The sequence below is a fragment of the Alligator sinensis genome, unplaced genomic scaffold (assembly GCF_000455745.1).
Source record: "Alligator sinensis unplaced genomic scaffold, ASM45574v1 scaffold85_1, whole genome shotgun sequence".
Taxonomy (NCBI): Eukaryota; Metazoa; Chordata; order Crocodylia; family Alligatoridae; genus Alligator; species Alligator sinensis.
The window spans coordinates 2,535,422-2,551,556 of record NW_005841891.1 but is presented as its reverse complement, the minus strand read 5'-3'; the positions used below and the strand labels follow the sequence as shown (position 1 = coordinate 2,551,556).

The following is a 16,135-nucleotide window of genomic DNA, read 5'->3' as shown; positions in this document are numbered from 1 at the left end:
CATGGTCAGAGGTGAGGGGGGGGGGGGGGGGTGCGCGCGCGCGCACACACTTAATTGATTTGTGTGTTTGTATATTTGCAATTGTGTCACACCCTCCTAACAGCGCAATATTGAGATCCTGACAGTTGGCCTGACCCCTCAGGGCAACAGAGGGCAATGAAAATGGTTCAGGGCTGAGGCACGTGACTTATGAGGAGAGGCAGAGGGAACTGGGCTTATTTAGTCTGGAGAAGAGAAGACTTGAGGGGGGAACTGACAGCAGCCTTTAACCACCTGAAGGGGGGTTCCAAAGAGGATGGAGCTAGACTGTTCGCAGTGGTGTCAGATGACAGAACAAGGAGCGATGGTCTTAAGTTGCAACAAGGGACATTTAAGTTGGATATTAGGAAAAAAAAAACCCCTCTCTCTAGGAAGCACTGGAACAGGTTACCCAGTGAGGTGGCAGAATCTCCATCCTTGGAGGCTTTTAAAGCCCAGCTTGACACAGCCCTGGCTGGAATTATCTAGTTGAAGATGGTTCTGCTTGCAACAGGGGGTTGGGACTAGATGACCTTCTGGGGTCTCTTCCAACCCTAATTTTCGATGATTCTATGATCTACATTGTTGTGGCTCTTTCCCACTTCACTATAAAGGAAATAAGGTCCTCCTTCATAGACCAAGACAAATCCTCTTCATTACATGCATGTATATGTAGCAGCATACACTACCAGAGGCATAATAGTCAAATGTCTGAAGATGTTGATAAAACACTAATAGCCCATCTGATGCTAGTGCTTTTCCCTTCTTCACTTCATTTATAGCATTTAATAAGACGAAATATTATTTGAATAATACTGACTAGCACCACAACTGAAAGGGACCTAGGGGTAATAACAGACCACAGTATGAACATGAGCCGTCAATGCAATGCTGTAGCCAGCAGAGTAAACAATACTCTGGCATGCATTAACCAATGCATCTCAAGCAAAACCAAGGAAGTGATTCTTCTGCTTTACTCAGCATTGGTGAGACCACAGCTGGAGTATTGCATCTAGTTCTGGGTGTCAAACTTCAACAAGGACGTGGGAAAGCTTGAGAGTGTCCAGAGAAGAGCCACCAGTATGATCAGAGACTTGCAAGGCAAACCGTACGAGGAAAGGTGGAGGGACCTGGGACTCTTCAGCCTGGAAAAGTGAAGGCTGAGAGAAGACTTGGTAGCAGCCTACTGCTGTATCAGGGAAATACATCAAGGGCTCAGTGAACAACTGTTCACCATGGTACCCTTGGGGAAAACCAGAAGTAATGGCCACAAACTCCTGGAAGACCATTTCAGGCTTAACACTAGGTAAAACTTCTTCATAGGCAGAGTGTCCAGACTGTGGAATAAACTCCCTCCAGAGGTGGTGCAATCACATACCCTGGAAATCTTCAAGAGGAAAGTGGACAATTAATTCACTGAGGCCACCCACCCTCAGTTGTCTTTCCTGCCTAGTGCAGGGGGGCTGGATCCGATAATCTGCAAGGTCCCTTCCAGCCCCTTATAATCTATGAATCTATGCATAATTTGCAGTGTTTTAAGATAATATACATGATTATCATAGAATAAATACTTTAAGTAACAAGAAATAGCTCCTGGGAAAATGTGAACAATTTACTATACAAGTGATTGGCATCTTTTTAGGCTGTGGGAGGGACTGACCCAGTTTGGGGTAGAGCCAATAAGCAGGTGCTAGGAGCAATCCGCTGTTGGCTCTCATCCCTGCAGCAGCATGGGGAGAACGCCTGCAGCCAAAGCCCCACAACCCATGGGCCACAGCTTGCTGAACCCTGAACTATAGGATAAAAGAAGGTGATTTATCACGGGTCTGCTATTCTGTTTTGACTGATCATATACATATTTTTATCCTAAGGTAAGTGTAAGTTAAACTACATAACTTGCCCTCTTTTCCTTGAAGTCTCAAAAGCAACATGGAAATTCCTATGGAAACAACTATTGTTACCTTACCTTTTCTCTGATTACAATTAGTCTGAGAAGCCCAGCAAAGTCTCAGGCTCTGATACTTAGTGTCTTCATCACAAACCAGTGTTCTGGTCAAACAGAAATCAATAACTGCAAATTTTAAAACATACAATACATTAATTAATTAAAGTACTGCAGAGGGGAGTGATTTGTACAATGCAGACACCAGTTGGTTTTGTGAAGCCACAAAGGGAAATCTCAAACAAAAAACTAATGCCTTCAAAGAAGGTGGGGTAACTACATATGTAAAATTGCACTTGATACCTGAAGTACATGACTCCAAACTGAGATTTAGGTGCTTATATAAAATATAATAGAAACTTAATGCATATTGAAGTATAAACACACAAAAGGCTTCTGAATTTGTATGTTCTTCCTGATTGAGTTCTTTCATATGAAAATTTGCTTCTTAAAAATATATGGGGAACTGGGTTGACCCGATAATAATGTTACATTTGTGTCTTTGCATTTCCTTTGGTATTTGTAATCAAATACTGGCAACCCTCCCCCACCCCCTGTTCTGCAATCATGGTCTCTCATAAATATTCCGCTCCAAGTTACTAAGTTTTAAAGACAAACTGGTTGAGTTTGTGGTGCTTAATGTCTCAATAGTAAGCTGGGTGCTTAATGTATCAATAGTACCAGCCACTTTTTCTACAGCATTTTTTGCCAGAGTATATCAATATTTTATCCTATTAATAATCAGAGGTTGAATGGAACACCCATACTTTGAGGTAGAGGGCTAGGAATCTTACTGACAAAATAGCTGCTGCACACAGCGAACAGGATGATGAAGACCTTTTTAGTTAATGATGGGGGCGGGGGAGAAATGTATACAGGTACAAAGCAAGAAAATATTGCACACATATATTCCTACTTATTATGTAGAAGACTCACCATATTTAACATCAGGCACTGTTAAAGAACTCTCAGCTATGTTTGTAGACAGAATAATCTAGTTAAAGTGCAAAAAGGGGGGAAAAAGTAAGCATGCAAAGCAGAATTTACTCATAATTATGCATATATTTAGATGCAAGAAGTACAACTCCCTCTGGGCAAATTCTGAAGAGTCATATTTTATGTCCAGACATCAAATGGTGTTACAGGATTTAATTTTTCTTTTTCTAGATGTTTTCATTATTATAGCACTCCACCACTAGAAAAAACCTGATAGTTTCTTGGTACATATATTTACTGCTATAGCACCATAATACTCTTATCAAATCTGGAAAACAAACAAACAAGATTCTAAACTGAGCGAATACAGAACACCATCCAGCAGAGCATGCACAATGCTGGTGAACTCCTCTTCCCACATAGAATATTACTGGCATCCATGTGCAGGACATTATTCACTGTTGTCTTTGAAAGATCAGAACAATACACTTTTAGGTATGCACATTTCTTCACTTCCTATATAGTGTACGGCCTCTCTGTCTATCTGTGGCCAGCAAACTATGGCCACGGCTGTAAATTGAAGGATGATTTCTTACCCTAGTAGAAAGTCGTCAGTTGACATCTAAACAAAACTGGTACATGTTTTTTCACCAAAATTATCTTCTGTTTTTATTTTTTTTAAATATCTATGGTTTAATATTGTGTACCTTTCTGTAGCCAGGAACAGGAGTCAAAAACACATTATTCTGTTCTTCTAAAGTCACACTTGAATGGACTGGATATACTTGCAGCCTACACAAAATGTAATTGGTGAAATATTTGTACAGTGCCCCACAGCAATACTAAAAGATTTAAAGGCATAATCACCTGATACATATCTTTTGGGACTGGAACAGACATAGCTGAAGGACTAATGTTGTACTTAATAAATTTAATATAATCACAATAGAATTAAGCATATAGAAATACTTGAGTGGTTATTTTATTACTGGTTATTTCAACTCACCTTTTGTGAACCATGTTTGAGAGAAGCTCATGCATATAATGTATCTCAGCCAAACCTAAAGGAAAAATAACCAACTAAGTGAAAAAAAAATGCTCACAGAACCAAACAAATTAATGATTTTTATTCTAAAAGCAGTTCTCATTTCTGTTGGAGTTCCCAATTCTATTTATTTTCACTGTTTCATACACAATTACAGTATGAGGAGTTAAAAAGCAAAGCACTGCACAGTGCTCTAGTGAGAAGCAGAAGAGAATTTACCCTACAATTGCAGCACTGGATTACCATGGGCTGTGTTGAGTCCAGACATGTGAAATGGGAACAGGAAGACTATCTCCCCTTGTTTTTAATGATCCCCTTGCTGGATCCAAGCCATGGAGAGGAGGAGAATGATGAACAATTTGAAATCAGAGGGGACGAGAAGCAGATCTGCAAAGGAAGGGGGCAAGGAAGAAAGAAAAAAATTTGGACTAGGAAGGGGGAAGAAGGCGGGCACATGATCGGTAAGAAATGAGACTAACGGTAGACTGGATGAAGAGTAGGGGCTATGTGACAAGGCATGGTGGGAGAATTGAGACTGGTTGGGCAAAAGGTACTGAGTACTAAGGAACAGCAGAGATGCACAGGACCCTGAAACTGAAGAAACAGCCCATGGTGAGAGTTTAAGATCAGGAGTCTACAGGAATAGCAAATGTGGGCAGGGGACAAACAAACCAATATCTGGGAGACAATCTGGTGGCAGGAAAGAGAGACTACTGTGAAGAGCAAAATGACACAATACAGGCTATCTTTCAGAATAGGGCTGGGATAAGGAGTCACTGTAATGGAAGACACAGGCCTGATTCAAGGACTGACTGGAGAGGAGAGGACACAAACTTGAAAGGAGCAACCGTACCTTGCTTCTGCCCCTGGACTCTAATATTAAGATTTCCAATTCCTTCACTGCCAGAAAATATCAATGGCAAGGGAGATTATGGCCCTGAGTGCTGGTTCCACCAGTGGATGGATGGTAACCTACTAATCCTTTAGTTAGTCCACGAGCACAAGTGATATAAGTCTGTGTGGCAGATTTAAATGCTCAGCTTTACTGAACAGAGTGCTGAGATTAGGGATTGATGATACAGGTGTCAATATGTCACATAGTGGAATCTGCTGTTCCAGGTGCCTAAAAAACAAATAAGCAATCAACTAGGCACAGGTGGTCATTAATTTATGTTCTTCATTTTCTGGGCATCTCAGAGGCATAGTGATCTCACTGAGCATCCAGGGCAGGAGTATTCCAACCACTGTAGAAGTGAGTGAGTAGAAGGGAAAGCTTACCTTCCTGGGCTACTGCTGCCACTGCTATAGCAGCATCAGCTCTGCTCTGGCAGCAGCAACTCTGTGACCAGGCTCCCTGGGGGCCAAACCCTGTGCACTGTTTGCTCTCTCCCATCCCCTCCCCTTCCACACATCACGATATCATAAGCAGGGCTGTGCATGCTCTGGCAAAGGCTCCCAGGTTGGGGGAGGAGAGCAGGGGGAAGGGGGAGCAGCATTCCACTTAACCTCTGCCCCCTGGATATGCTGCTTGGTGAAGTGCTGCCTTGCCCTGCCTAGAACCTATGGCCCGGCAGGGGCAGCACAGGGCTGCCCATGATGTGGCAAAGGCTCCCAGAGGCAATTCTGGCATCTACTCATAGCCAGCACCCAGGGCTCGTATCCTGCTTGCCCCACCCTCATTATGCAACTAAGGTGTCTGACTTGAGGCTTAGGTCTGACTTACAGATAAGACACAGCACTAACAGTTCTAGCTGGAGTCAATGGGAGCCATGCTTTAAAAATCTGAAGTACTGTTTGTAACTCATCTTATGGTCTCTTCATTTTTTTATAGGAGCTGTAGCAAATGCTTCTTGAAAATAAGTCATTTTCACCTATCTGCAGACCTGTTTGCAACAAATGCGTATACATCCACAAACTTTAAAATTGGTATATGCTGAAAACTGCTCTTGATGTTTTCCACAAAAGGGTGTGCTGCCAAGTTTAAACAGAGGTAACTGAGGAAATAAATTTCAGTGAAAAGTTATGGATGCGGTCCTCCAATCAATTTGAGTTTGACACCCTTGCTTTTGATGGCTGACAGGAAGCCCTATCCCTGTGGAGAAAAAGACTGAAGAATCCTGACTGACCTGATCCAGCTGAACAGTGATCGTAATATTGATCGTAATACTGCCCCCTCAAACTTTACGCTTCCTGGCTGCTAGGTTGTCGATTCTCAAAAGATGGAAAGCTAGTGGCCTTGCTGGCAATGTGAAAGTCTCTTTAAACAGCATCTTTCTGTTATACATAATGATGTATCTGTGTTGTATTTGTGTTCCTCTTCCATATAAAATACTGTGAACTGGTCTGATTGCTACAGGTCCAGGATATTTATGAGTCATGTTATTTTTAAGAACAGACTCTTGACAATTCAGCTGGCTCCATTTCCTTGATTCAAGCCATTGTCTACAGGTCAATACAGGGTATACTGTGATCACTTTTCTGCCGCTTATTTTATGTTTTGTAGAACAGACCAACCTTAGCCAGGATAAAAATGCCTTCAGGTGAAGTCTACCAAACAGCGTCATATAAGTGCAAGCTGCCATGTGGCCCATCACTCAGAGGTGTGTGCACGATTTGATAATGGCCAGAAGTGATTGCAGTGATCAGAAATTGTCTTCAGGGAGATATGTCTTTGCTGACAGGGAGTCAGAGCTTCTATAAATTCTATCATCTGTGATAGAATAAGGAATGATTTTCTGTAGTTTACTAAGGGGTATAACTGGCTAAAGAGCTGAAGAGCACAGTTCAGAGCTGCAGAGATCACCTACTGGGCTGCCGACCTTTTATTAACAGTGATTACCTTGGGTCAACGCAGATGCCTTGTCCTCTCAAATGTGTTCCCAGCGCATTAAATAAACATTATTTAAAAATTATCAGCATGGTGAAGAAACTGAATGGTGGTACTTAGCACTGACAGACATAGGCTTCCCTATGAATAGCAAATGCTTAGTATGCCCAGATCTGGACCATGCTGCCCCAACCAGCCATGTATGCCAGGATTGGGCTCCGCAACCCAGGACCACACCCCACCCACACTGAGATTGGGGCCCTGCGTGCCAGGTTTAGGGCCCTGGGCCCCAAGACCCTGAACAACACCCCTGTGCTGAGATTAGAGCCCCCAGACGCCACACCACTTCCAACTGTCCCCTCCTTACACTAAGATTAAGGCCCCAGACCCTGTGCTCCCTCTGTCCAACCCCACATGTTGGGATCAGGGCTCTAGGGCCCCACATCACTGCCACCCAGCCCCATGAGGGGAGTCAGCCTCTGAAGCATATGCCACCTTCCACTGGGATCTGGGCTCCAGGGCCCCATGCCACCCTATATGCCAGATCTATAGTGTAGGGCCATGGACCCATAGGGAGCCCTGGATTATAATATGCAAGTATGCACCCCACAAACTGACAGCCATAAAGCGTGATGGAAACAATATTATCATCCTGGATCAGATATGCCATAATACATTTTCAATGTTCTCAGATACAAGGCAGGACAGAGAGCCACCCTCTTAAGGATAAGGAAATACTTGGAGTAGAAGTCCCCCCTCCTCTCTGCTCCAGAGGTACCTTTTCGGGAAAAGCAGAGATATAACATCCTATTTAGATTAGCATCTATGAGAAGGGTACAAACAAGAGGGAGTAAAAAGGGAGCTAGAAAGAGAGCAATAACTGAAACTGGACAGCATAGCCATGTGCCATGACCCACCTGTCTGTCAAGAAAAAAATGGCATCAAAAGAGGAAGAGGTTTTTTGTTGACAGGTTTGACTGTGGTTCTCAGCAGTTATATTAAATCTGCTATCTAAAAGCAGGTAAATGACTGACATTAGGAGAAAAATGAGGAAAACATTTGAAACACCTCCTGCTAGCCAGATGTCGAAGGGTCTAGTTTTGCAAGCAGGAAGATGTTCTCTGCCTAGATTACCTCTGATTTTTAAAAGAGCATGTAATTTGCAGCTGACGTACAAATGCCTTGTGGATACTGTAGAGTCCTTGAAGGAGTACAACACTTCACCAATGTACATGCTCAGCAGTTCCACTCTCTCCAATAATAAATCAACTATCTGTTGCATCTCTTTGGAGATGCACGTGGGTTGCAGCCATGATGCTCTCTGCATGGTCAAAGTGGTGGTCAGAGACTTTGTTGTATTACCGCATCTAATGCACCCACAGCCACCTTGAAGGAACACTAGCCTTTGCAGGCAGCAGGGGACAGAGGTGGCAGCAGCTGTAGCTTCAACCCCAAGCCAGTGTTGGGACTGCAGCCACCTGTCCCTTCCCCTATCTTCTACTCAAATCCAAGACAAAAGGCTCCCTGCCCTCATGTTGAATGAGGGGGAAGTCTGTCCAGGATTTTCATAAATACGGTACTTGGCAAGTAGAGCATGGCATTTTGTAATGCAAGGACTAGGTCATCCTCTCAGAAAAAATCCAGTATTTTGGGATTAGATCCATAGGTGGCAGAAAGGGGGTGCTAACAGGGCACAGGCCCCCAAATGGAGAGCAGCAGCAGGCATAGCCTTATGGCAGTCTGGCCACAGGCTGCTGCAGCAAAGTGGGGGAGGGGTAGGCACACTCGGATACCCTGTGCCCTCGCAGCTGGCCCAGCCACACATAGGTAGGTAAGTTTCTTTTAATTTTCTTTCTTTATCACCCTGGGCTTGGGGGAAGGGGGGGGGGGGGAGCAGATTGAGACCTGCCCCCAGAGTGCAGGAGAGTGCAGTAGGGGCAGGGCAAATCATTCACCCTTGCCTCTGCCCTGCTCCCTGTTGTACTCTGGAGATTGTCCCATGACCCAGCCAGGGCACTGCTCACCATGAATGGAGCCCCAGCCAGACCAGGTCATAGGACACAATCTAAGCCCAGCGGTTCATCCAGGGGTGTGGGCAGGCAGCTCCCGCCGCTGCGCACCACAGGGAGCCAAGCAGAGGAAGGGGAGTTCCACCCACTCTCAGCTCCACACCCCTGGACGAGCCGCTGGGCTCCGACTGCCCCATGACCTGGCCTGGCCAGGGCCCCATTCACAGCGAATCGGGTCCTGGGACAACCGGAGCCCAGTGGTTCCTCCAGACATGCAATGATGGACAGCCAAGGGAGGGTGGGGAGCATGTGGTCCCCCGATCTTTGCACTGGGCAAGGGTAGGCTGCAGCTGTGAGCTGCGCTCTGCTCCTTGCCTCGCTGCAGCTCCTTTGAAAGTGGTTCAGCGCGATGCCATGTGCCTCACTGCCCAGCCCGCTCAGCATCAGGATGCACATGGCGCCTGACACTTTCAAAGCAGCGGGAACAAGGAGGCACAGAGGCAAGGAGCCCTCTGGCCCAGCGGTGCAGCTGAGGCTGGCTCTGCTTTGACCCTCGGCTCTGGGCTCCTCCAGGTAGTGTGTGGCCAAGACCAGGGCAGGGAGGCAGCCGGGGCTGGGGGCCAATGCAGCTGGGGTCAGCCCAGCATGGTGCCAGGCAATGCCGCCCCTCCCCTGTGGCCGTTTCTACCCCCCTGCAGACTCTCTCATGGGCGGGGGGGGGGGGAAGGCATGTGTGCGCACACATGCTCAGCCCCCCCCCCAAAATGTTTTTTCTTCCTCCACCTATAATTGGATCCTTCTTTCTTTGAGGGTACTGTTCACTCATTTTGAATTTTCATGCACCACAGGCAGTTTTGCAGTGGTTAGTATGTGAAGAATCATTCATATCTTTTCTATAGCATTTCTTACTGCTTCTCTGCCTTTCTGGCTCTGGGGACAGAGGCAGCTGTCTTGGTGATAATACCTTTACTGGACCCTAGATGCCATCACTGATGCTGGGATAGGCTGGGATGCTGGAAGCATCCGCTACTGAAGGTATCAGAGGAGACATCACTACAGAGGATAGATTATTCCATTATATACTGGCTGGTATGGTAAGGAAATCTCTTAATGGTCCCAATATCTGCAACAGAACTATAGGCCAGGAGTTGGCACAGCTTCTGGGCAAAGTGCCAAAAACATCTGGAACCTCAACTTGTAAGATGTTGGCATGCCAGGGGCAGATGGTGATGGAGCTGCGAGGGGCCCGATCCTTGTTGTGACAGTGCAGCCCCTGCCCCTTCTCTGCCATCAACCCTGAAGGTACACGTGCACCTAGTACCAGGAATGAGTTGGGCCAGGGTTCCACTGATGCCAGTGCAGCTGCTTGCAGGATAGTAAGAAGACTATTATATTGTGAAAACCTAAAAGAACAACACAACTGAAGTCTAAGTTACACAAAAGCTATCTGATGGATGCCTTTACTGGTATTAGATCTCATCTGGACCTCTCAAACAAAACCAGACCCATGTATTTTTTAAGGTCTAAGGCAAGTTGAATTTTTCCAGCTTAATTCTGCAAAAAATAATATATTAATTGATGTGCGATTCTTTATGGATTATCTGCCAAGCATTCACAGTGGGCGACTGCACAAACTCAATTCCTGCTTTAAGAATCTTGGTAAAATTTGTAAGACACAACACATGAGGCAGACAGACATGTGAAGAAGCTGTGGCTCCCTAGAAACAGAGAAACTTTATGCAGACTCTGAAGTACATTATGTGTCAAAATTTAAATCAGCTGTAAGACCATTCTTGCTATATTGTAACTTCATTTGAAAATAAGATTAGAGAACAGAGTATTTGAAAGTGCTATATATGTTGTAAGTTACTGCTATACTCATACTACTTTGGGATAAAACTATCATATTTAAAAGGAAAAAAAAAATAACACCAGAAATAAACCTGATTTTAAAAGCATACTGACCACCAAAATTCTTAAATAAATGCTCACCTGGTAAAAACACTAACACGCTGCCACAATCTGATGTGGAGGTCACATTTTTATACTCTCTAACGTAAAAAAAAAAAAAAAATTATTAATTTTATGCAATACCTTAAGCTTTTTATCTTTCAAAAGAAACAGAAGTGTACTTTTCCTATAAGACCAATTATTTAAACTCACTCTAGGGATATAATACAACAAAAAAATAACCTAAAGCCACATAGTTTTATGACGCATACATAAAAACTACAAGTAAATCTGCTCCTTGGCATTTAGAACAATGTCACACAGAAGCAGTTCTATTTCACTTTAAGATGCATCAAAACATTATGAAAGGTCTTTCATAAAATATTTTTCTCTACAGCATCATTACCTCAGTACTAATTCAGAATTAATTAAAATTTGTGAAGCGTCACTCTACCCTTCCATTAAAAAGTGATGTCAGACATCTCTAAGGAATGCTTTTCATTTGTGATCTGCAAAGCTCATTATGATGAACTGCAACTGAATGAGTGAGTCTGCTTTATAACAGCAGAAACAGTCTCTTTACTTAAGTACTAACAAACTCCCATGACATGAATTGTGAGAGATCTGCATAAGTCTGCATGACTGAATTGAGGCTAGTCACAGTTTAACATAATAAAAAATACCATACACTTGGTAGCAGCCACTTCAGATTTTTATAACATCTTTAAATACACCAGGAAAATCACAACTCTTATACAATATAACAAACATTTGGCATCATTATCATCAAAAAGAGTTATTTTCCCTGAAAGGCACTAACATACTTTACTGTGAGCAATGCACCTTTTTGCAACTGTATTCTTAAAAATATATATTAATCTAGCATGGGAACATTTTATATGATCCTTTGGACCACCTAATTCTAAAACACTAAAAAGTACTTGTAGAAATATGTAACTAGGTACTACTGTAGGTTAGGGCTTAATGAAACTATCCCAAAATTTCAAAAGCATACCTAATTATTAGGGGTGTGCGAAACAAGTCATTGATTTGGATCATTGTCCCAATTCAGTTCAGTTGAATCCGAATGTGAATACTTTATGCCGATTCAGAGAATCAGCAATTCGGCCATAGACACGGCTTTAAATGTTTTTTCTACATACCTCGAGGTACCAGGCATAGCTCATGAACGCTGCTATGGTGGGGTGGATGGAGTGTCCCCCGGCCCAGTTCTGGGTCTGCCGCTGAGCACACAGGAGACATATCCCTCCCCCCTCCCCCCCCCCAGCTCGACGATCGGCCACGGGGGGACCCCGGTTGCTCCTCCAGACACAGGAGGCACCAGTCGCCGAGCCGGGGGACCCTGGCAGACCCAGAAGTGGACAGGAAGCGCTTCTGATCCACTTCCAGGTCTGCTGCCGAGCACGCTGGGGACCCCGCCGTGCTTCTGTGGGACACTCCATGCGCCCCAGCATCTCAGCATTCATGAGCCACCTGGTACCTTGAGGTACGTAGAAAAAACATTTAAAGCTGTGTCTATGTCCAAATCAATGAATCTTTCCAAATCTCTCCGAATTGATTTGGAGCGTTCCGATTCGATTTGGAGAGATTAAAGGGTCTCCTGATTCGATTCGGATTCAGAGATTCGGCCACCAAATCAGGACAAATCAAAATCAGTGACCAAAGCTTCACACAGCCCTACTAATTATGTACTTTAAGAAAAAGCTACTCGCTTAGAAAATGTAAGGTATATATTTATAAATCACTACCAGAAATCAGACTACCAGCAAGTAGCAAGTATAGAAAAAAAAAGTAGCTTTAGGGTGCTGTTCAGAATTAGACCAAGTGCTTGTACTTTCATATTCTTCTATTGTACTTTTGAAGATGTTGATACCAATTTACAAAATGCTGCAAAGCAAGCTAGATTTCCTTAATCTATCCTGCATTCTGAACCATGATGTACATTAAGAAAGTCAGTCTAAGAATATAAACAACACATCTGCTTTCCTCATCTTTTCTATGTGCTTTTGTTCTCTTTTTAAAAAGAGAATCTGAGGTTTACTTCTTTTTATAAAGGACATTCAATTCCAGCCTACAGCAAAGGGTAAAAAGTTTCCATTTGACATGGCTTTAATGGTTATGCTTCAGGACACAAAGGCGTATTTTAAAATAAAAGAAATTGGACAAGAACTGGGAGGAAATTTAATATGATTAACCTAAGCAGAAATCATATATAAGAGAAAGCAGAGTAGTGCAAAAAACTGAAGGCATCACTCAGCAGTATTAAGTGTAGTACAAAGAATCCTATTCATTAATTAGTTTTATTTCATTAGTATTATAAATTCTTCATCCACAGGCATGTAGCATCTTACCTACTGTCTTTCATTTCCAATTCACTAAACATCTGAATAAGACAGACTGCAACTTCATACATTTCCTTTGCTATCATAGGTTGTTCAAAGGTCTGAGGGGGAAGCTGGAAGAAAAAATGTTAACATTAAACACTTAATACTAACAGTTTCCAGACAACACATTGAAAGTAAACTGCCAGTCATTTACTTAGGCCATGTGTAGATGAAACAAGGGGCATGTGTGCACTACACTTTTAAGTAGGTTAAATGCTTTTGCACCGCTTTAATGGCATCGGTGTTTCCATGTGCTGGCAGCGTATTGTGCAGTAATTCTAGGCACTGTTTAATTTGCTGCCCTACAGCCGTGGAGTGAAGCACTGGGCTCCATGCAGCTCAGGGGCTCTGCAGGAAGCCCGTGCAGGCAGCCTGGCAGCAGCTTGGGAAGGCAGGCTCTTTTTTTTCCTCCTTCCTAGAGCCTCCCTGAGCTGCACGGCAGCCCAGTGCTTCCCCCCGTGGCTGCAGTGCCCCCCAGGACTGCCCAAGCCGGGTGCCCCCGGCGGGGGGGGGAAGCACTGCTACCGTGAAAGGAAGCACCAGTCCCACCCCACAGCCCAGGGACCACTCCGCCCGCTGGCAGCTCACCCTCCCCATCCCCGCCACTGGAGAGGTAGGTAAATGGGTGTGTGCACGACACGGGAGTTTAAAGGGCCCTAAATTGAAGCAATGTTTTTAAAAAACAACCGATTCAATTTAGGGCCCCATCTGCTGCTGGATGCCCCACCTGCCACTGTGCTGCTGCCCTCTCCCCAATCTGCTACGTGCCACACACAGGCTGCTCATGACACAGGTTGGCCACCCCTGTGCTAACATTTTATTTCTTCAGGCAGTACGGAGATCTCGAACACCTTACGAGAAATACTGAGAAGTTTTTCATAATAGTTGCCTACATAAGACAAGCAATATCTTCATACATTTCCTGAAGTAACAAGGCATACTTGGAAAAGGCTGCAGCAAAGCATATAGACTGCTGCTGTGCAGTATGTAATTACAGTGCATTGGAGCATGCTAATTAGCCTATCTCCAGCAGCCTCTGCATCTCATGCATCAGCATACCTGTGCTTCAAAATGGCAGCAGGGTCACTTTAACTAAAGTTTGCTCAATGCGGGGACACCAATACAAAAGACACTGTGGATGCTTTAATTAAAGCGGCCCCTCTACACTCCCGAAGCACAGACAAAAATGCAAATGGTTTAAACCTGTAACAGAACAGAAGTTCAGTGCACATAAATCGGTTTTGGCCATTTTGAAAGTGGTTTAAGATGAACCTGGTTCGATGCAGCATCAGACTCAACCAACTTAAACCATTCTACAGAACTTCTGCCCCAGATCCCTTCCTGATCCAAGTTAACTCACAGTCCCCCAGCATCCCAGGGTGCTTTGTAGTCCTGGACTATGCTGTCTGCTCCAACAGAGCAAGGCTGGCCCCACCCTCAGCAGTCACAGAGGTGAGGCGCTAAAGCCTCAGTTCTCCAGCCTGGTTCCTGCCTTGGTTTGTGAGCCCAGTGGGATGGGGGGCAAGGGAATGGATGCCCAGGCCCCCCTAGCCCCGAGTTATACAGCAAGGGGAGGAAAAGCCCCTGTGGTGGGCTTTTGTTCCCCCTCTTGTACCCCAGCAAGCCAGACAGGGATCAGCTCAAACATGCCCTCTCCCCAGCCTCCGCCTCCCAGAGGTAGGGAACATACCCTTCCCCGATCCTATCTGGGGTGCAGGAGGGGGAAGCCCCCACCAAGGAGCTTCTCACCTGTCCCCCTGCAGCTGAGTCAGAATGGGTTTGGCTCAGACCTGCCTCCTCCACAGACACCCAACTCCAAGGGCTTGGGGGGGAAGGGGCTGGAAGCCCCCCCCACACCTAAGTCTGCCCAGCATGGAAGGGAAAGTACCCTCCATGCCAACTGAGAAGGGGCAGGACTGAGATGATCCTAGCCTAGCTTCAAGCTGCGGGGAGATGAAAAGCCCCCAAAGTGGGTGCTTTTCCCACATGTCAGGCAGAACCCGGCTGGGGCGGGGGGGGGAGGCTGTTGCCATGATGGGAAGCAATGGCTGAGGACAGAGCGGCGCTGAGAGATCCCAGCTGGGCTCAAGCTATGGTGGGGTGAAAAGCCTGCCCCACACCCCATGGGCGCCTTCCCGTCTGTGCTGGGCAGATGTTAGCTGGGAGAGGGTGGGTTCCCACCTGCCGCCCCTGTCCAAGACTGAGGGTTGGGAATACTCTCTATTCAGTACTGCAGAGGCCTCACCTGGATTACTGTGTCCAGTTATGGGCACAGCACTTCATAGAAAAGATGTAAACAAATTGGAAAGTTTATAGCAACAAAAAATTAGAGGTCAAGAAAAGACTGGAACAACAGGGATTAGTCTGGAGAAAAGAGGACTGAAGAGGGATCTGAATTTTTAAATACCTGAAGGGCAGTTACAATAACTATAGCAACAGACTATTCTCTGACTATGCAGGCTGCAGCAGCCCTGGGAGCTGCCAGCGCCACCTGCCTGCACCAGAGCACAGTGTAGCCCAGTGGCTACAGGGAGGTGGCATCCCGGGGCTGCTGCAGCAGGAGTTGGGGTAAGTGGAGACAGGCAAACCCCCAGGGAGTTCGGGGCACAGTGCAGCCCAGCGGCTGCAGGCAGCTGGTGCCGGCAGCTCCTAGGGCCACTGCAGCTGGGGCTGGTGTGAGTGCCATGCCCTGCACCGCCCAGGGCCCCGCTTGTCCACACTCATCCCAGCCCGTGCTGGAGCAGCTGACACCAACTGCCTGCACAAGGGCACATTGCAGCTCAGCGGCTATAGGAAGCAGGCATCGGCCGCTCCCAGGGCAGCTGCAGCAGGAGCTGGGGTGAATGGAGACAGACAGAGCCCCAGGGAGTTGGGGCACAGTGCAGCCCAGTAGCTGCAGGCAGCTGGTGCTGGCTGCTCATGAGGCTGCTGCAGCTGGGGCTAAGGTGGGCCATGACCCTTTTCCTCCCCGCATAGGTTTACCCTCCCCCCATAAATTTAGAA

The 16,135-nt window shown here is 45.7% G+C and overlaps 1 protein-coding gene across 1 annotated transcript in view; it reads right to left on the bottom strand.

The window, feature by feature from the left end:
• TDRD9 (tudor domain containing 9) overlaps window positions 1–16,135 on the bottom strand; it is a 150,620-nt gene that overhangs the window by 91,421 nt on the left and 43,064 nt on the right. Inside the window, exons 9-14 of the mRNA XM_006018069.3 lie at window positions 13,100–13,203; window positions 10,770–10,828; window positions 3,903–3,957; window positions 3,604–3,688; window positions 2,897–2,954; window positions 1,985–2,089 (exon numbers count right to left, since the gene is read on the bottom strand). Of these exons, the coding sequence (XP_006018131.1) occupies window positions 1,985–2,089; window positions 2,897–2,954; window positions 3,604–3,688; window positions 3,903–3,957; window positions 10,770–10,828; window positions 13,100–13,203 (466 nt within the window). The remainder of the gene's footprint in view (window positions 1–1,984; window positions 2,090–2,896; window positions 2,955–3,603; window positions 3,689–3,902; window positions 3,958–10,769; window positions 10,829–13,099; window positions 13,204–16,135) is intronic.